At 40.4% G+C, this 21,235-nt stretch overlaps 1 protein-coding gene across 3 annotated transcripts in view; it reads right to left on the reverse strand.

Annotated features, from left to right (window-relative positions):
• Window positions 1-214: 214 nt before the first annotated feature.
• The window catches only part of LOC148279481 (uncharacterized), a 33,987-nt gene continuing 12,966 nt past the window's right edge, over window positions 215-21,235 (reverse strand). For 2 of the 3 annotated variants that reach the window (XM_088229852.1, XM_088229854.1), the window contains 6 exons: window positions 8,115-8,450; window positions 7,027-7,317; window positions 1,763-6,947; window positions 1,584-1,678; window positions 844-972; window positions 215-533 (listed from right to left, as the gene is read on the reverse strand). In XM_088229852.1, the coding sequence (XP_088085978.1) occupies window positions 432-533; window positions 844-972; window positions 1,584-1,678; window positions 1,763-6,947; window positions 7,027-7,317; window positions 8,115-8,450 (6,138 nt within the window). In that variant the 3' untranslated portion in view covers window positions 215-431. The remainder of the gene's footprint in view (window positions 534-843; window positions 973-1,583; window positions 1,679-1,762; window positions 6,948-7,026; window positions 7,318-8,114; window positions 8,451-21,235) is intronic. The other variant, XM_088229853.1, reaches the window with a different exon arrangement.

Raw genomic sequence — 21,235 nt, forward strand, 5'->3', positions numbered from 1 at the left:
GTGAAACATCTATGTACTACTACAATCAACAAGCTTAAAAAAAACTTAATGGGTATCATTATTTATTAGTACATAGAATACGTATCATAATATTGTTAAAATAAAACAGACTTTACTAGATTGTTCCTAATACCGCTAAACACAAACATCCTTATTAGGAATAATGATAGTAACCCATGCAAACTCATAAGAATTATGTTTGACATTATAAATATTTTTGTAGTAAATTTGATTGTGCGCCTAATGACATGAGGACACTTTAGAGCGAACGGATATTACACTTTTGGGACATTTTAACTGTGGCGCATGAGAGGATGTTGTAAAAAAAAATACTGAGATTTGGGAATATTTAAACTAGGCCTTAATTATATTAATTATGATGAATTCCACCAATTTGGCTGTATTGTCCCATTAGTGGTGGTTTATTCTTGCTACTTAACCTGATGCGCTTTCTTTCTAAACTTTCTCACATATGCTTCTATGAGAGTGTGGATTTTTGCAGGGTTTATTTCACCGCTACGATTGTGACAGATCTGAAATAAAAAGGACACTATTAGTATAGGTGTCAGTGCGAACGGTGAGTTTTTTTATTGGTAAGCTGGGAAAATTCAGATAAAATGTACAAAGCGGCAGTATGGCACATCTAAATGTTTGATAAATAACCCATAGCAAATGGCGCTAGCATTGATTACTTTCGATGTCAAAAAATATGGTAAGCTGCAAATAATCAGTTATTAGGAGAATTCCCCCCTGATACGTGTACATATGTACAAACTGTACACATTTACCTAACCCTTATAGACTAAAAGTAACCTAATATTATGTAATGTTGGACATATTTACCTTAGGAACAGCTCTTCTTAAAATATCTTTATAGTCTTCTTTAGAAATGCGTTTCTTATTAAAATGTGGTTTCAAAACCAGTTTAACTTCTTCTACTACCCTTTCCTGTCTATTCAATTTTTTCAAAAACTAGAAAATAAACAAAATAATATTAGGAACAAGTTTCACAGATTTATTATAATTCAATAAAAATATAAACATTACTTTCAGTTTGTCCAAACGATTGTAGACAAGTATTGCTATAACAAGAGAGATGGGAGAGTAAGGATATAAAGACAATCTGATTTGACATCATGAAAAAATAATTAAATATAATTGATTTTTAATAATTGTTTTAGATGCAATATGTAACTTTTATAATAGTAATTAGAATTCCACGAAACTCTTAATATTATTTTTTTTTAGAAGGAAATTATTCAAATAAAAACATTCCAGTGTAAAACTTACTATCTATACAGAATAACCATTTTATCAAATGATTATTGATTTTGTTAGTAATGCAAAAAAAAAAAAAATTTATATAACAGTAGCTTTGGATATAAACATGTACACATGATTTTTTTCTCTTTTGCTTCAAAAATAGATAAATCATGTATTATTAAAAAAATCATTTTTTTAAATATGGTCAAGGAATGAAAGTCAAATCAAACGTGCCAGATCAAGTTAGCACTACACAACTATTTAAGTATTATATAAGATAAAAAGCAAGATATATTCCCACACGCTGAAAATAATCTTACATTGGCCTTCACCTGCATTTCTACTGCAGAACTCGGCATGTCATCCAGTATTTTAAGAGTCTCCTCATCCATTCTGAGACCTCCTTGTGTCTTTCCTAAAATGTTGATAAAATCGTCCATAAGTAGTTCACATAAATAGAAACATAATAATTCCCAATGAAACATAAAAATGTATTTACCTTTAGCTTTTTTATTTTGCCTTATTGGAACCTTGGAAAGGGCGGATGTCTTGGAATTCTTGTTAGATTTGCCACCAAATAGTGTATCAAACACGTTAAATTTACTACCAGGCTTATTTTGGGAATATGTATTGGATTGTTTTCCATTATCTGCGGGTGGCTCAAATAGATCTCCAAAGTCACTGGAACCAGGAGAGTATGGTGAATCCATGTCCATATCCAACTCTATAACTTCATTTCCATTTTGCCCATTCTTTCCTTTGAGATTTCTAGCTGGCATCGGTTTGATGCTCGGCATCGGAAGTTTGGATATTATTGTCTTGGAGGGCATGGGTTTGATCGGTGTGGATTTTATCGGAGACGGTTTAGTTACAAACAATTTGGAAGGTTGAGACTTAAGGGGACTAGATTTGGTAGGAGAGGGCAGCATTATCCTCTGGTTGGGGGGAGGAGTGGCGGTGCTGTACGTTCCTCCCATTCGGGGAGCTGCACTGAGGTAACCCGGGGTGGAAGTGGCCACTGTGGGCGTCACCGTAGAATAGATTAGCTTGGGAGAGTTGGGCTTTACGACAGCGGGGTACACAGTCTGTGTCTTGGCCGAGCCAGTTCTTTCTGGAGACTGTACTGTCACTGTGGGAATTTCCATGGCCGTATTCTCTCCATCTCCCGTCTTCCCGCTGTCATATAGTTGATCCGAATAGAGAGGTAACGCCGAGTTGGCAGGAGAAAGATTATTTCGGGTAGATTTGAGTAATGCCAATACTTTCTCCATCGGGCTTATGGGCCTCGCCTGGATGACATCATCCGCCGAGAGATTAGACTTCTGGGCAGCCTCCAGGGACATGGTGGGTATCTGAGGCGGCTCGGGAGGCTTTTCTGAGGCGGGAGCTGGCGATACCCTCTCGGGGGTGGCTGATCCAGACTTGGTGGGCTCGAAGGGATCGTACGCATCTGGGGAACCGGGTGGAGAGCCCGGAGGGTCGGGAGGGGTATTGGGCCCGCGGGCCTCCTCCTGTATGGCACCTCCCGCGGCCTCAGCACCCGCGGCAGGTTCCTCGTCCTCCTCATGCAGGGGGTTAGCCACCCTTAGTTGCGGGTTGGCCTTGCCCGCGATGGTGAACTTGACAGCGGGTTCGGGAGGTGTTTTAGGTCCAGCAGTAGCCGGGTATACCTTGTCAGGGGCGGAGTTTCGCGGAGGAGACTCAGCATCGTCAGATTGAGGGAAGCCCATCTCCATAAGTTCTCCCCGAAGCATCTCTTGCCTTTCCATTAACTCCTCCTCCTTTTCTCCGTTCTCGCTATCACTAAGGATAATAATAGCCTTCGGTGATGGAGTAAGTTCTTTAAATGGAGATTTATCTAAATCAATTATTGCGACTGGTTTTTTATTTTCTAAATCCTTCGATCTCTTATTCTTGACTCCTCGTTTTTTCTTGCTCTTTTCTTTGTTTTTATCTTTTTTAGCTTTAGTTGTAGAATCTGTCTTCCGTTTTTTCTTTCTCGGAGCATCATCAGGAGGAGGCATTGTTGAAACATTTTCAGATTCTTGGTTTTTATTAAAGCTTACACTAACTAGGATATTATTACCAGAAGTAAAGACTTCTTTGGAAGGACCGGCATCCTTCGGCTGGTGTTGCAAATTACGCTCCATAATTTTGTTTTTCTTAGCCGTCTTTTTCTTTTTATCTTTTTTCTTGGACTTATCCTTGGTAGTGAGGATAACACGCAAGTTGGAGGGAGGAGGGGGTGGAGTCCAGCCAGGAGAGGCGGGGGTAAGGGAGCGGGAGGCGGAGCTCCACTCATGATACAGCGGGGACTCTTCGGGAGCTGGCCTCCACTCCACTCGCTCTCCACTCCTGGAGGGGGATCCAGCAGGGTGTAGGGCAGGACTGAAGCTCCCTGATCGCTTTCGTTTCGGTTTAGACTTTGTGGGAGACTTTGAATGTTTCCTTTTTCCAACACTTTGGCGTCTTTTTGGCTTTCGTGATTTTCTTGGCTCTGGAGAAACTGAAGTATTTTTGGGAATGGAACGAGAACGAGAGCGCCGCAACGGACGACGCCTTGGAGAGGGTACAGGGCGGTGCAAGCGAGGGCTGCGGCGTCCTCGAGGTGACGGAGAGCGCTTAGCCCTCTTGTTCCTGATCCGGGACACAGACCTGCGGGCTCGTGGGGATTTTGACCGCCGGCCTCTCACAATAGGGGATCGACCTCTGGGCGAACAACTCCTCTTTTTCGGAGAGTGTACCTTGTGTCTGGGCGAGATGCTTCTCCTGAATCTAGGAGACATAGATCTGCGGAAACGTGGGGATATAGATTTGCCATTCTTGGATAGAGATTTCCGCGCTCTAGACACAGATCTCCTTCTTCTCGATAATGACCTACGTCTTATAGGGGATTGTCTCTTTCTAGAAGGAGACCTACGTCCTCGGGAAATAGAACGATGGATTTTAGAAGCAGATCGTCTGCCTCTCGAAATGGATCTTCGTCCGCGAGATAAACTGCGCCTTCTCGAAATAGATCTCTTAAATCTTTGTGGAGAACCTTGGCGAGATTCTTGACTTTTTGATCTTGGTCTTGAAGTATCTCTACCAAAAGCATCTTTTACTCGTCTACTTTTGTCTGAGATTATATTTCGAACATCATATCGCTCTATATCTTTACGTTTATCTCTTTTTTTATCCTTTAATTTATCTTTTTTGTCTTTATCCGGTGATCTGCTAGATCGTTTGTCTTTTTCCTTATTTTTTGTTTTGGTTTTATCATCCCTTTCTCTATAATTTCTCTCTTTTCCACTTTTGCTTAATTTTTTGAATGATGCATCCTCGTTTGCTTTTTTAGTTTTACTTTTTTCCTTAGCATCTTTATCCGATCTCTTTTCTCTTTTCTTTTTCTTCTTTTCATCCTCAGGAATTTTACTGGAAGGCTGATTTAATAAAGCTTTAACTTTTTCTTTTACTTTCTGCTTACGTTTCTCTACAATTTCGCCTTCTTCAAACTCTCCTTGAGGTAATTCAGTATCCCGTATCAGTAACTCTAGAGCTCCACCATCTGAATCAGTCTTGACAACATTATTATCAGAAAATATCTCATTTCCCTCATCCTCAGAGATCATTTCTGTATCAAGACCTCCAATTCCTATAACTTCTTTTTCGCTATCAAACGTTGTGTCTTTAGATTTGTTGGATTTATTTTCATCAAGGCACGGTGTATAACTACGCTCGTCCTCAGCATCACTTATGGACTCGGTTAGTTTCTCTATATCACCTGGCAATAGGTCAGAAGTATTGAGTTGTTTTTCATTTATTTCTTCATCTAAACTACTATTATTGGCATATTCATCCATCTCTCTTTCTTCAGACTTGTGTTTGATTGGTGATATGGTGGATCCAGCATTATCACTTTCTGGTTCTGAAGGTAAATCTTCATAGTCTTCTTTATCATAAAGACTAAAAGAGGCATTTTTAACTGACCTCTGGGATAATAATTTTATAGTAATGGGAGTTTTCTTTAATGCGTTAGCATCTTGTTTTATATTTATTGAACTGTTGTGAAAACTAGTATTATCTTCATTTGTTAGGATGTTTTCTTTTTCAGAAAGCTCATCACCAGGTGGCAAACAATTACCTTCTCTCTCTTCAATATCATTCACTACATCATTTTGTGTTTCTGGTATTTTCTCTTTAGGTTCCAAATTTTCACAACCATCTGATTCTTCAGAATATTTGTCTTCTGATATTTCATCATTAGTTTGTTTTGGTGCGCAAGTATCGCTATCCCCACTAGGTTCTAAAGATTCAGAAATCTCATCTGTAATATTAGATGAAATAATATCATTATTTTCTGGAACAAAACACGTTTCACCAATGGCATTTTCTATATTGCCGAGGGTTGTATCAGAATCTGATTTGTCATTCTCAAAACATTCCATGTCATCTTCCTGGACCAAATCCTCGTCATTTACTACATCTTCTTGTCTACTTTTAGCGATACCCATACTAGTAGAAGAATATATGGAAAAGTTAGGGCAATCGCCTTCCGATTCGCCTCCACTATCGATTTCAGTACTCATTTTTTGACCAGATATCAAATCTTTATGATCTTTTAAAACCTGTTGAACGGCTCGATCTAATACATTAGAAGAAACTTTCAATAATCCGGGACTATCGGATCCAGAAACATAATCTGCAACCAAAGCGGGATCTTTCCTCGGAGGGCTTACAATTGTCAACTTCTGGGGTAAACTTACAGGTCTAGGCGTACTTTCCTCTCCAGAGCTCGAGTCATCAAGAGTGGGCTCGGTCGGGTCATACTTGTCTGTTTCAGCGGGTAAACTAGAGTCACTTCTTTCATCTTCAGACAGAGGTGGCTTCTGAAATCGTATTATAGGAGGCTGAGGGGGGAGCGGGTTAGGTCCCGGAGGTTGCGCTTCGCAATACACAATGTCAGGATAATTGTCTGTTCGGGCACCGGCATTATATCCCGGGTCATGTCCGGCCGTCATGTCCACAGGGTTCCCACCTTCCGAGGGGTAGTAGTTGGGATTTTCACCGGGAAATGACCTGGATAAATCAGGCGGCATTTGATTTTGCCAGGAGGGAAGAGACCTCGAAAGCAGCTGGGAACCATATCTCAGCTGATGCGCACGACCTCTATTATTATGGTTAACATTGCCCCTTTGCATGGGAGACCTATCGGGATAATTATCGTACCGTTCTCTGCGTTGGAATATGTCGGAAGTGTTATTGTTCGACCAAGGGCTGGAGGATTGAAATGGTCGGTTTCCTTGAAAGGCGGAGCCTTCACCCGAAAAAGAAGAGTAGTCTCCCCCTGAATAAGGCCCACCCCCTCCCCCTCGGCCCCCACCTCCGCCGCCGCTGTTCCCCTCGCCGCCACGCCACCCATTGCCGCCGCCCCCGCTGCCTCGCCCAGCTCCAGGGTACCCCGGGGCCTCCTTAGCGTGTGAACTGCTTTCTTTGCGTACATCCACATGGTTAGAAGTTGGAAGAACACTAATCGGTTTGGCAATGTCCGGAGTATTTGTGTTTTTATCCGATATGTTCTTTTTAGGTGCGCGAGACCCATTTTTACAGTGCAGCAAACTTTGACTTTCTAAAATACTTGACAGAATATCGGGTGCCGAAGAAGCATACGTCGGGGACGGGATAGAGATCATTTTTCGACGAACCTAAAATATTAGAATAAATTTTTAATTCACCACACAATCATATACATAATTTATGAACATTAAAATAAAATGTACCAACCTGTCTCTGCGAATCCAATATGGCTGATGCCAAGGATCGAGGAGCTATCGCAACAGCGGCACCACCACGACCGAACCCTGATTCAAAGTCTTCCTCATCAGACTCCTGAAAGTAATCTAGTTGGTTTCTATCTCCGTATATACTGAGCTGTGGCACGGCCAGGCGGAAATGTAAAGGTACAGGTACACGATCACCACCAGCCGTAGAATGAACCTGTTCTGCAAGACGTGTGCGCACAGAGGACCGAACTAGAGCTCGCCGTGCTGCAGTTCGCGGTGCCTTTCTCGTTGCCTGTAATATAATAAAATATTCAAGATTATTGAAAATTCTTGTTGGTAATTAATTGCAGTTTATTGTGGAAACAAAAAACAAGTGATACTTAAATCCGCAAATTTGGAATAAACAGTGACAGGTTTCATCGCTTTCGCAACATATTCGAGACTGGCATCTTTTTTTAAAAAATCAATGTATTTATACAAAAACCAGTAAGTGGAGAATTCAAAATTATATAATAGTAATTGAATTTAATTATTTTTCTCAGTTGAACCTTTTTACAAAGTGTTAAAGGTATATATAATTTTATTTGAATGAGTTTAATATTTAACTCAATAGAGCCCTTGAAAAATGAATCAGCAGAATAAATATAGAGAAAATAAAAGATGTTTTCGTTCAATAATATCTTTGTCCTATTGAGATATAAGGCACCGAGAGCCAGAGAAACTTAAGCGATATTTAAACAGATATCGCTTAAGTTTCTCTGGCTCTCGGTGCCTTTTTTTCAAAACGGCTTCCAAACATTTCTTTTTTATATTAAATTAAGACTTTTAGTTTGCATTACGAAAGGAGATAAGTTGTGCGAACTGAGAGCTCATATAAATTTAGCATTTGTGTTTCTTTGGTAGAATTTTATTGTTTATTTAATTTCCAGCTTTAATATTGGTGCTTGAGTTAGTGTAGCTTAAAACACAGCTTAAACATTTTTCTTCATCTAATTACATACTCAGATTAAATTGATGACAAATATTGGATAAGCTCTCATGACGCATTACATAAGCGCCACATATTCCTATGAAAATATTATTATGAACCTTTCTGCGTCTACGTCTCACTGCCCTCTTCTTGGTCTTAATCGGGAACTTCTCTCCCTCTCTGATCTCGTACTCCACGACCACGTTCCTGGTTCGCCTCCTCCTGCGCCTCCTGGCGGGACGCCGCCCCGCACCGGTGGCTGAGCGGGCAGGGCCGGCCCGGTGCCCGGCGGCAGCCGCGCCCGCGTTGGAGGTGTGCCCCGAGGTGGAAGGGGCGCTGGCGTCCCGGGCGACGCGGCGCAGACTCCCCACGGAGGGAGGTATCGATACCAGGTCCAGAACTTGACGTGGAAGGTTGGCAGCGCATGATGGACAGAACCATTCGTTCTCAGGCACCTGGGATTATTATATACATTTATTAATTTATTTACATACATGTTTTTGTAAGACATCCAAAATAAAATTTCACTGGATTAAATACTACATCTATGTAGGATTAGAACAGTGAATAGGATAAAACGAAAACATTTCTTATTAAACTTCTTTATTAGACTTGATTCATACAATCACTTTTAAGATTTCAACTGGGTCTCCGCACAACGCCGCTCGTACATTGACTGGCGTCTCGCATCCGCTTCCGCCCGGTGTTGCCAGAATTCCCACAACTCGGTCATCCTGCAAGTCATCCGCCTCGGATGAATCATCATCGGTGTCGTCCACTCTCCAAGGCTTCATCAGGTCTGCTGACGCCGTCGTCTCCCGTGAGCCTTCAGTTCCACCAACTCTTAGCAGGTTATATCTGTCTTTCCCACATACTTTGGTGACCTTGTATGGTCCAAAGAACTTAGCACAGAGCTTTAGACCAGGTCCATATTGACTTCGCTTCACTGCAACTAAATCATCAACAGCATACTTGTTACTAGCTTTCCTTTTCTTATTAAATTCGCGCCGGTTCTCTCTTTGTACTTTTTCGATTTCCTGCCTTGCAGATTCACGCACTTCTTCCCGCTCACTCATAAATTGTTCCAGAAGCTCAGTGCTGATTATTTCTTCAATCTTGAAGTCCTCCTGACTCCTTTGCTTTTTACCTACCAATACTTCAAATGGTGTGCGACCAATACTTCTTTGGAATGTGTTGTTTAAAAACTGCTGTGTCCTACTGGTAAATTTGTACCACTTAGTGGGGTCATCTATGCTAAGCTTTGATATGACAGCAATGATAATCTGGTGCATGCGTTCTACTTGCCCATTCGCACGTGGTTGTCCAGTTGTTATGTTGATAAGCTCAATATTTTGTATCTCACAGTATTCTTTAAATTCCGTGGACGTGAATGCAGCACCTCTGTCTGTTATAATTCTTCTGGAATTCCCGAACGTCTGTTGCTGCAGGTTCAGGGCATTTAAAACTTCTGTAGTATTTGTAGTCTTTGTGCTATAGATCCACACAAACTTAGTAAAAGCATCTACTATTGTTAGAATATATTTATAGTTTTTATTTGTTGAAGGCAGCGGTCCTAAGTGGTCTATGTGATAAGTGTCTAATGGGCTATCACCTTTGTCTATAGGATGTAGGAAACCTTCCCGCTTTCCTCTCTTTCGGTCTACTAATATACAGGCCACGCAATTTTCAATGCATCGTTTTATTTTTGCTGCACAATCTTTTATCCAGAACTCTCTCTCTAGAAGTTCTCTTGTCTTGGTAATGCCAAAATGGCCACGATCATGGTACATTCTTATTAATTCAGTCTGCATAGTTTTTGGAACTACTATAAGCTTATAGCCTCCTTGTTCCCTGTAGACTACTCCTCCATCTAAGGTGTAGTCTTCGTGTCTCTTCCCAAGAGTGAGTAACTCTCGTATGGCATTTAAATACTCATCGTTGGATTGGGCCCTTCTCAATCGCGCTATTAGTTCGTTTTCAAGAATAAAGCAATCAACAGGGTGTCGGCTTAGTGAATCAGCGTGTCTTAGTCTCTCGCCAGCTCGATGTTCCACGACGTAATCATACTCTTCAAGCAGTAGTGCCCACCTGGCGACTCGTGGTGCGAGATCCTTCTTCTTCAGGGTAAGGACAAAGGCCTTACAGTCTGTCACAATCTTGAAGCTCAGTCCCAATAGGTAAACTCTGAATTTCTTTAAAGCATTTATAATCGCAAGTACCTCTAGTTCATAGCTGGGATATTTTCGTTCTGCATCTGTTGTCTTCTTACTCATATAATATACGGGATGCATCTTATTATCGTACGGATCCTTTTGAAGTAAAACTGCACCGTATCCCTCGCAGCTTGCATCTGTGTGTAGTTCAGTTGGTAAATGAGGATCATAGATCTTTAAAACGGGGTCATTTGACAAAATCTTCTTCAACATCTCAAAGGCCGTCTTTTCCTCGATTTCGAATATGAATTCATTTTCCTTCTTCAGTAGATTCGTCAGTGGTTTTGCTATTTTAGAATAGTTATGTATAAACTTCCGAAAGTATCCTGTCAGCCCTAAGTAAGACTGGACATCTTTTAAGGTTTTCGGTATTGGATACCTAGTCACAGCGTTGGTCTTTAATCTACTCGGTCTAATTTCATTCTCTTGGATCTCATGTCCGAGATACTCTACGGACCTCATCAGTATTCTGCACTTCTTCCAATTAATTATTAGTCCATACTCATTCATTCTATTCAGGACTAGTTCCAATCTTTGTAGGCCTTCTTCTTCATCGTTGGAAGGAACAATTAGGTCATCTAGGTAAGTAAGGACAATTCCACTCAGCATCATATCTCTAAACACAGCATTGATGAAAGTTTGAAAAACAGCTGGTCCGTTGGATAAACCAAAAGGGGTTTTCAAGAACTCAAATTGTCCATTTGGTATGATAAACGAAGTGTATTTGATGGAATTATCTTCTACTGGTACATGGAAAAATGCATTTTTCAAATCAAGCGTAGTGAAAACTTTGGCATTTCGTAGTTTGTCTATTTGATCATCTATCAGCGGGATTGGAAATCTTTCTTTGATCGTCTTCTTGTTAAGTCTCCTGTAGTCTATGCACAGACGCATCTCCCCACTTTTCTTTTTTGACAACACTACTGGACTCGCGAAGTCGGATCTGCTTGGGCGAATAATCCCATCGTTGAGCCATTCCGCTACTTGGTTATTTACAACTTCTAGTTCCCGAGGGGATAAACGTCGGGGTGGCTGGTAAATGGGTGCCTCATCTTCCAAAGCAATTCTCATCTTAATATTTGTTTCTTTAACTCTAGGCAACTCCCTAGAATAATTGAAGGCCATTGTGTTTATTCTCTCTCGGTAAATCTCGTCTCCTAACTCTACATGATCGTAGTTATCTTTTGTTTCGATTAAGTATAAACTCTTTACTTGTTCATCTACAGTATTCTCTGTGACTTCAACTCCTCCAACACGCACCATCATGTCGACGTTCTGTAAAATAGCCCTGCCAAGGAGGACTGTCATGGGAAGCACTGCGTCATGTACTATATGAAAGGTAGTTGGGAACTCACAATCATCTATCTTCATCATCGTCTCGAAATGTCCAACTGTGGTCACCTTTTTTTCTGCTATTCCTCGGAGCTCTAAGGGATCGTCGATTAGATTAACCTGGTCCATCTTCAATAACTGCGAAATTGTCATCAAATTTAAATCACTACCAGTGTCTATGAATGCTTTTGCTGATTTCCCTCCTAACATTACTGTTTTGTAGAGCGGAGATTCTGATTCTTGGACGGTTACTTTCAGTGTGGTCTTGGAGGTATTTACTCTTAAATTAGAACATTTGGACGCAATGTGCCCAAAGTCGTTACATTTAAAACACCTCGTTCCCTTATCTTTAAATTTACATTCTCCAGACCTGTGGCCAATCCCTCCGCAGTTAAAACACCTGTCTTTCGATACTTTAGGATAACTTTCTTTTAATTGATTTTTAAAGGTCTCACCCTTTGACCTTTGCTTTATCGATATTTTGGAATATATATCGAGTTTACATTTAAATTCTTTCAGACTTGTTACACCATATAGAATGGATTTGTTTATTTCCGAATCAGATATGCCGTCGATAACGTATTCCATTAAAGATTCATCATCTATGTTTCCGCGATTGCTTATCTCCCTCATTTGATAAAAATAATGGATGCAACTTTGGTCGCGTAGTTTCATTGTCGTTGCTAGTAGGCGATGAATGGCGGCTGGATTAACTTTTTTCCCAAACTCTTCTTGTAGGCCCTTTTTCAACTCGTACCATGATTTAAATGACTCCGATTTAACGAAAAGCTGAGCCGTTCCTCGTAATAATTTTTTCGTATAAATAAATTTCTCCACGCTGTTCCAATTCGCCAAATTCGCAGCATCTTCGAAATCTTCAAAAAACTTGTCGACGCAGGAGTTGTCTTCGCCGCTAAATACAGTCAGGGCATCTTCAATGTCCTTAAATGTGAATTTTGCCGTTTCTCCATCCGCCTTGTCGATTTTCGGAGGCATGTTGCGCGCTGTCACCGAGTCGAAAACGATTCAAAATTTACAAAATGTCGCTTCACGGTTATGTCAAAATCGGCACGAAATGTTTTTAGATATAATATAAATCTATGTTTGCAGTTTACACAATTGTTCTCGGAATCACTCGATTCGTAATTTCACTTGAATATGAATTGCAAATCGCAACGGCTATTTTAAAAATGGCGTCTTTTTTTCTTCTCGTAACTCGCTATTTCCGATTTTAATTCACTTTATGAATCGCAAATCGCAACGGCTATTTTAAAAATGGCGTCTTTTTTCTTCTCGAAACTTCTTCGTAACTCGCTATTTCCGATTTAATTCACTTTTTTTCGTATCCCGGACGAGCCCCCAAGTTGTAGGATTAGAACAGTGAATAGGATAAAACGAAAACATTTCTTATTAAACTTCTTTATTAGACTTGATTCATACAATCACTTTTAAGATTTCAACTGGGTCTCCGCACAACGCCGCTCGTACATTGACTGGCGTCTCGCATCCGCTTCCGCCCGGTGTTGCCAGAATTCCCACAAAGTTGTGGGAATTCTGGCAACACCGGGCGGAAGCGGATGCGAGACGCCAGTCAATGTACGAGCGGCGTTGTGCGGAGACCCAGTTGAAATCTTAAAAGTGATTGTATGAATCAAGTCTAATAAAGAAGTTTAATAAGAAATGTTTTCGTTTTATCCTATTCACTGTTCTAATCCTACAACTTGGGGGCTCGTCCGGGATACGAAAAAAAGTGAATTAAATCGGAAATAGCGAGTTACGAAGAAGTTTCGAGAAGAAAAAAGACGCCATTTTTAAAATAGCCGTTGCGATTTGCGATTCATAAAGTGAATTAAAATCGGAAATAGCGAGTTACGAGAAGAAAAAAAGACGCCATTTTTAAAATAGCCGTTGCGATTTGCAATTCATATTCAAGTGAAATTACGAATCGAGTGATTCCGAGAACAATTGTGTAAATTGCAAACATAGATTTATATTATATCTAAAAACATTTCGTGCCGATTTTGACATAACCGTGAAGCGACATTTTGTAAATTTTGAATCGTTTTCGACTCGGTGACAGCGCGCAACATGCCTCCGAAAATCGACAAGGCGGATGGAGAAACGGCAAAATTCACATTTAAGGACATTGAAGATGCCCTGACTGTATTTAGCGGCGAAGACAACTTCTGCGTCGACAAGTTTTTTGAAGATTTCGAAGATGCTGCGAATTTGGCAAATTGGAACAGCGTGGAGAAATTTATTTATACGAAAAAATTATTACGAGGAACGGCTCAGCTTTTCGTTAAATCGGAGTCATTTAAATCATGGTACGAGTTGAAAAAGGGCCTACAAGAAGAGTTTGGGAAAAAAGTTAATCCAGCCGCCATTCATCGCCTACTAGCAACGACAATGAAACTACGCGACCAAAGTTGCATCCATTATTTTTATCAAATGAGGGAGATAAGCAATCGCGGAAACATAGATGATGAATCTTTAATGGAATACGTTATCGACGGCATATCTGATTCGGAAATAAACAAATCCATTCTATATGGTGTAACAAGTCTGAAAGAATTTAAATGTAAACTCGATATATATTCCAAAATATCGATAAAGCAAAGGTCAAAGGGTGAGACCTTTAAAAATCAATTAAAAGAAAGTTATCCTAAAGTATCGAAAGACAGGTGTTTTAACTGCGGAGGGATTGGCCACAGGTCTGGAGAATGTAAATTTAAAGATAAGGGAACGAGGTGTTTTAAATGTAACGACTTTGGGCACATTGCGTCCAAATGTTCTAATTTAAGAGTAAATACCTCCAAGACCACACTGAAAGTAACCGTCCAAGAATCAGAATCTCCGCTCTACAAAACAGTAATGTTAGGAGGGAAATCAGCAAAAGCATTCATAGACACTGGTAGTGATTTAAATTTGATGACAATTTCGCAGTTATTGAAGATGGACCAGGTTAATCTAATCGACGATCCCTTAGAGCTCCGAGGAATAGCAGAAAAAAAGGTGACCACAGTTGGACATTTCGAGACGATGATGAAGATAGATGATTGTGAGTTCCCAACTACCTTTCATATAGTACATGACGCAGTGCTTCCCATGACAGTCCTCCTTGGCAGGGCTATTTTACAGAACGTCGACATGATGGTGCGTGTTGGAGGAGTTGAAGTCACAGAGAATACTGTAGATGAACAAGTAAAGAGTTTATACTTAATCGAAACAAAAGATAACTACGATCATGTAGAGTTAGGAGACGAGATTTACCGAGAGAGAATAAACACAATGGCCTTCAATTATTCTAGGGAGTTGCCTAGAGTTAAAGAAACAAATATTAAGATGAGAATTGCTTTGGAAGATGAGGCACCCATTTACCAGCCACCCCGACGTTTATCCCCTCGGGAACTAGAAGTTGTAAATAACCAAGTAGCGGAATGGCTCAACGATGGGATTATTCGCCCAAGCAGATCCGACTTCGCGAGTCCAGTAGTGTTGTCAAAAAAGAAAAGTGGGGAGATGCGTCTGTGCATAGACTACAGGAGACTTAACAAGAAGACGATCAAAGAAAGATTTCCAATCCCGCTGATAGATGATCAAATAGACAAACTACGAAATGCCAAAGTTTTCACTACGCTTGATTTGAAAAATGCATTTTTCCATGTACCAGTAGAAGATAATTCCATCAAATACACTTCGTTTATCATACCAAATGGACAATTTGAGTTCTTGAAAACCCCTTTTGGTTTATCCAACGGACCAGCTGTTTTTCAAACTTTCATCAATGCTGTGTTTAGAGATATGATGCTGAGTGGAATTGTCCTTACTTACCTAGATGACCTAATTGTTCCTTCCAACGATGAAGAAGAAGGCCTACAAAGATTGGAACTAGTCCTGAATAGAATGAATGAGTATGGACTAATAATTAATTGGAAGAAGTGCAGAATACTGATGAGGTCCGTAGAGTATCTCGGACATGAGATCCAAGAGAATGAAATTAGACCGAGTAGATTAAAGACCAACGCTGTGACTAGGTATCCAATACCGAAAACCTTAAAAGATGTCCAGTCTTACTTAGGGCTGACAGGATACTTTCGGAAGTTTATACATAACTATTCTAAAATAGCAAAACCACTGACGAATCTACTGAAGAAGGAAAATGAATTCATATTCGAAATCGAGGAAAAGACGGCCTTTGAGATGTTGAAGAAGATTTTGTCAAATGACCCCGTTTTAAAGATCTATGATCCTCATTTACCAACTGAACTACACACAGATGCAAGCTGCGAGGGATACGGTGCAGTTTTACTTCAAAAGGATCCGTACGATAATAAGATGCATCCCGTATATTATATGAGTAAGAAGACAACAGATGCAGAACGAAAATATCCCAGCTATGAACTAGAGGTACTTGCGATTATAAATGCTTTAAAGAAATTCAGAGTTTACCTATTGGGACTGAGCTTCAAGATTGTGACAGACTGTAAGGCCTTTGTCCTTACCCTGAAGAAGAAGGATCTCGCACCACGAGTCGCCAGGTGGGCACTACTGCTTGAAGAGTATGATTATGTCGTGGAACATCGAGCTGGCGAGAGACTAAGACACGCTGATTCACTAAGCCGACACCCTGTTGATTGCTTTATTCTTGAAAACGAACTAATAGCGCGATTGAGAAGGGCCCAATCCAACGATGAGTATTTAAATGCCATACGAGAGTTACTCACTCTTGGGAAGAGACACGAAGACTACACCTTAGATGGAGGAGTAGTCTACAGGGAACAAGGAGGCTATAAGCTTATAGTAGTTCCAAAAACTATGCAGACTGAATTAATAAGAATGTACCATGATCGTGGCCATTTTGGCATTACCAAGACAAGAGAACTTCTAGAGAGAGAGTTCTGGATAAAAGATTGTGCAGCAAAAATAAAACGATGCATTGAAAATTGCGTGGCCTGTATATTAGTAGACCGAAAGAGAGGAAAGCGGGAAGGTTTCCTACATCCTATAGACAAAGGTGATAGCCCATTAGACACTTATCACATAGACCACTTAGGACCGCTGCCTTCAACAAATAAAAACTATAAATATATTCTAACAATAGTAGATGCTTTTACTAAGTTTGTGTGGATCTATAGCACAAAGACTACAAATACTACAGAAGTTTTAAATGCCCTGAACCTGCAGCAACAGACGTTCGGGAATTCCAGAAGAATTATAACAGACAGAGGTGCTGCATTCACGTCCACGGAATTTAAAGAATACTGTGAGATACAAAATATTGAGCTTATCAACATAACAACTGGACAACCACGTGCGAATGGGCAAGTAGAACGCATGCACCAGATTATCATTGCTGTCATATCAAAGCTTAGCATAGATGACCCCACTAAGTGGTACAAATTTACCAGTAGGACACAGCAGTTTTTAAACAACACATTCCAAAGAAGTATTGGTCGCACACCATTTGAAGTATTGGTAGGTAAAAAGCAAAGGAGTCAGGAGGACTTCAAGATTGAAGAAATAATCAGCACTGAGCTTCTGGAACAATTTATGAGTGAGCGGGAAGAAGTGCGTGAATCTGCAAGGCAGGAAATCGAAAAAGTACAAAGAGAGAACCGGCGCGAATTTAATAAGAAAAGGAAAGCTAGTAACAAGTATGCTGTTGATGATTTAGTTGCAGTGAAGCGAAGTCAATATGGACCTGGTCTAAAGCTCCGTGCTAAGTTCTTTGGACCATACAAGGTCACCAAAGTATGTGGGAAAGACAGATATAACCTGCTAAGAGTTGGTGGAACTGAAGGCTCACGGGAGACGACGGCGTCAGCAGACCTGATGAAGCCTTGGAGAGTGGACGACACCGATGATGATTCATCCGAGGCGGATGACTTGCAGGATGACCGAGTTGTGGGAATTCTGGCAACACCGGGCGGAAGCGGATGCGAGACGCCAGTCAATGTACGAGCGGCGTTGTGCGGAGACCCAGTTGAAATCTTAAAAGTGATTGTATGAATCAAGTCTAATAAAGAAGTTTAATAAGAAATGTTTTCGTTTTATCCTATTCACTGTTCTAATCCTACAACTTGGGGGCTCGTCCGGGATCTTAAAAGTGATTGTATGAATCAAGTCTAATAAAGAAGTTTAATAAGAAATGTTTTCGTTTTATCCTATTCACTGTTCTAATCCTACAACTTGGGGGCTCGTCCGGGATACGAAAAAAAGTGAATTAAATCGGAAATAGCGAGTTACGAAGAAGTTTCGAGAAGAAAAAAGACGCCATTTTTAAAATAGCCGTTGCGATTTGCGATTCAAAAAGTGAATTAAAATCGGAAATAGCGAGTTACGAGAAGAAAAAAAGACGCCATTTTTAAAATAGCCGTTGCGATTTGCAATTCATATTCAAGTGAAATTACGAATCGAGTGATTCCGAGAACAATTGTGTAAACTGCAAACATAGATTTATATTATATCTAAAAACATTTCGTGCCGATTTTGACATAACCGTGAAGCGACATTTTGTAAATTTTGAATCGTTTTCGACTCGGTGACAGCGCGCAACATGCCTCCGAAAATCGACAAGGCGGATGGAGAAACGGCAAAATTCACATTTAAGGACATTGAAGATGCCCTGACTGTATTTAGCGGCGAAGACAACTCCTGCGTCGACAAGTTTTTTGAAGATTTCGAAGATGCTGCGAATTTGGCGAATTGGAACAGCGTGGAGAAATTTATTTATACGAAAAAATTATTACGAGGAACGGCTCAGCTTTTCGTTAAATCGGAGTCATTTAAATCATGGTACGAGTTGAAAAAGGGCCTACAAGAAGAGTTTGGGAAAAAAGTTAATCCAGCCGCCATTCATCGCCTACTAGCAACGACAATGAAACTACGCGACCAAAGTTGCATCCATTATTTTTATCAAATGAGGGAGATAAGCAATCGCGGAAACATAGATGATGAATCTTTAATGGAATACGTTATCGACGGCATATCTGATTCGGAAATAAACAAATCCATTCTATATGGTGTAACAAGTCTGAAAGAATTTAAATGTAAACTCGATATATATTCCAAAATATCGATAAAGCAAAGGTCAAAGGGTGAGACCTTTAAAAATCAATTAAAAGAAAGTTATCCTAAAGTATCGAAAGACAGGTGTTTTAACTGCGGAGGGATTGGCCACAGGTCTGGAGAATGTAAATTTAAAGATAAGGGAACGAGGTGTTTTAAATGTAACGACTTTGGGCACATTGCGTCCAAATGTTCTAATTTAAGAGTAAATACCTCCAAGACCACACTGAAAGTAACCGTCCAAGAATCAGAATCTCCGCTCTACAAAACAGTAATGTTAGGAGGGAAATCAGCAAAAGCATTCATAGACACTGGTAGTGATTTAAATTTGATGACAATTTCGCAGTTATTGAAGATGGACCAGGTTAATCTAATCGACGATCCCTTAGAGCTCCGAGGAATAGCAGAAAAAAAGGTGACCACAGTTGGACATTTCGAGACGATGATGAAGATAGATGATTGTGAGTTCCCAACTACCTTTCATATAGTACATGACGCAGTGCTTCCCATGACAGTCCTCCTTGGCAGGGCTATTTTACAGAACGTCGACATGATGGTGCGTGTTGGAGGAGTTGAAGTCACAGAGAATACTGTAGATGAACAAGTAAAGAGTTTATACTTAATCGAAACAAAAGATAACTACGATCATGTAGAGTTAGGAGACGAGATTTACCGAGAGAGAATAAACACAATGGCCTTCAATTATTCTAGGGAGTTGCCTAGAGTTAAAGAAACAAATATTAAGATGAGAATTGCTTTGGAAGATGAGGCACAGTTGTAGGATTAGAACAGTGAATAGGATAAAACGAAAACATTTCTTATTAAACTTCTTTATTAGACTTGATTCATACAATCACTTTTAAGATTTCAACTGGGTCTCCGCACAACGCCGCTCGTACATTGACTGGCGTCTCGCATCCGCTTCCGCCCGGTGTTGCCAGAATTCCCACAACTCGGTCATCCTGCAAGTCATCCGCCTCGGATGAATCATCATCGGTGTCGTCCACTCTCCAAGGCTTCATCAGGTCTGCTGACGCCGTCGTCTCCCGTGAGCCTTCAGTTCCACCAACTCTTAGCAGGTTATATCTGTCTTTCCCACATACTTTGGTGACCTTGTATGGTCCAAAGAACTTAGCACAGAGCTTTAGACCAGGTCCATATTGACTTCGCTTCACTGCAACTAAATCATCAACAGCATACTTGTTACTAGCTTTCCTTTTCTTATTAAATTCGCGCCGGTTCTCTCTTTGTACTTTTTCGATTTCCTGCCTTGCAGATTCACGCACTTCTTCCCGCTCACTCATAAATTGTTCCAGAAGCTCAGTGCTGATTATTTCTTCAATCTTGAAGTCCTCCTGACTCCTTTGCTTTTTACCTACCAATACTTCAAATGGTGTGCGACCAATACTTCTTTGGAATGTGTTGTTTAAAAACTGCTGTGTCCTACTGGTAAATTTGTACCACTTAGTGGGGTCATCTATGCTAAGCTTTGATATGACAGCAATGATAATCTGGTGCATGCGTTCTACTTGCCCATTCGCACGTGGTTGTCCAGTTGTTATGTTGATAAGCTCAATATTTTGTATCTCACAGTATTCTTTAAATTCCGTGGACGTGAATGCAGCACCTCTGTCTGTTATAATTCTTCTGGAATTCCCGAACGTCTGTTGCTGCAGGTTCAGGGCATTTAAAACTTCTGTAGTATTTGTAGTCTTTGTGCTATAGATCCACACAAACTTAGTAAAAGCATCTACTATTGTTAGAATATATTTATAGTTTTTATTTGTTGAAGGCAGCGGTCCTAAGTGGTCTATGTGATAAGTGTCTAATGGGCTATCACCTTTGTCTATAGGATGTAGGAAACCTTCCCGCTTTCCTCTCTTTCGGTCTACTAATATACAGGCCACGCAATTTTCAATGCATCGTTTTATTTTTGCTGCACAATCTTTTATCCAGAACTCTCTCTCTAGAAGTTCTCTTGTCTTGGTAATGCCAAAATGGCCACGATCATGGTACATTCTTATTAATTCAGTCTGCATAGTTTTTGGAACTACTATAAGCTTATAGCCTCCTTGTTCCCTGTAGACTACTCCTCCATCTAAGGTGTAGTCTTCGTGTCTCTTCCCAAGAGTGAGTAACTCTCGTATGGCATTTAAATACTCATCGTTGGATTGGGCCCTTCTCAATCGCGCTATTAGTTCGTTTTCAAGAATAAAGCAATCAACAGGGTGTCGGCTTAGTGAATCAGCGTGTCTTAGTCTCTCGCCAGCTCGATGTTCCACGACGTAATCATACTCTTCAAGCAGTAGTGCCCACCTGGCGACTCGTGGTGCGAGATCCTTCTTCTTCAGGGTAAGGACAAAGGCCTTACAGTCTGTCACAATCTTGAAGCTCAGTCCCAATAGGTAAACTCTGAATTTCTTTAAAGCATTTATAATCGAAAAAAAGTGAATTAAATCGGAAATAGCGAGTTACGAAGAAGTTTCGAGAAGAAAAAAGACGCCATTTTTAAAATAGCCGTTGCGATTTGCGATTCATAAAGTGAATTAAAATCGGAAATAGCGAGTTACGAGAAGAAAAAAAGACGCCATTTTTAAAATAGCCGTTGCGATTTGCAATTCATA

Source organism: Micrasema longulum, unplaced genomic scaffold, assembly GCF_059751315.1.
Source record: "Micrasema longulum isolate JH-2025_06_02 unplaced genomic scaffold, ASM5975131v1 h1tg000720l, whole genome shotgun sequence".
Lineage (NCBI taxonomy): Eukaryota > Metazoa > Arthropoda > Insecta > Trichoptera > Brachycentridae > Micrasema > Micrasema longulum.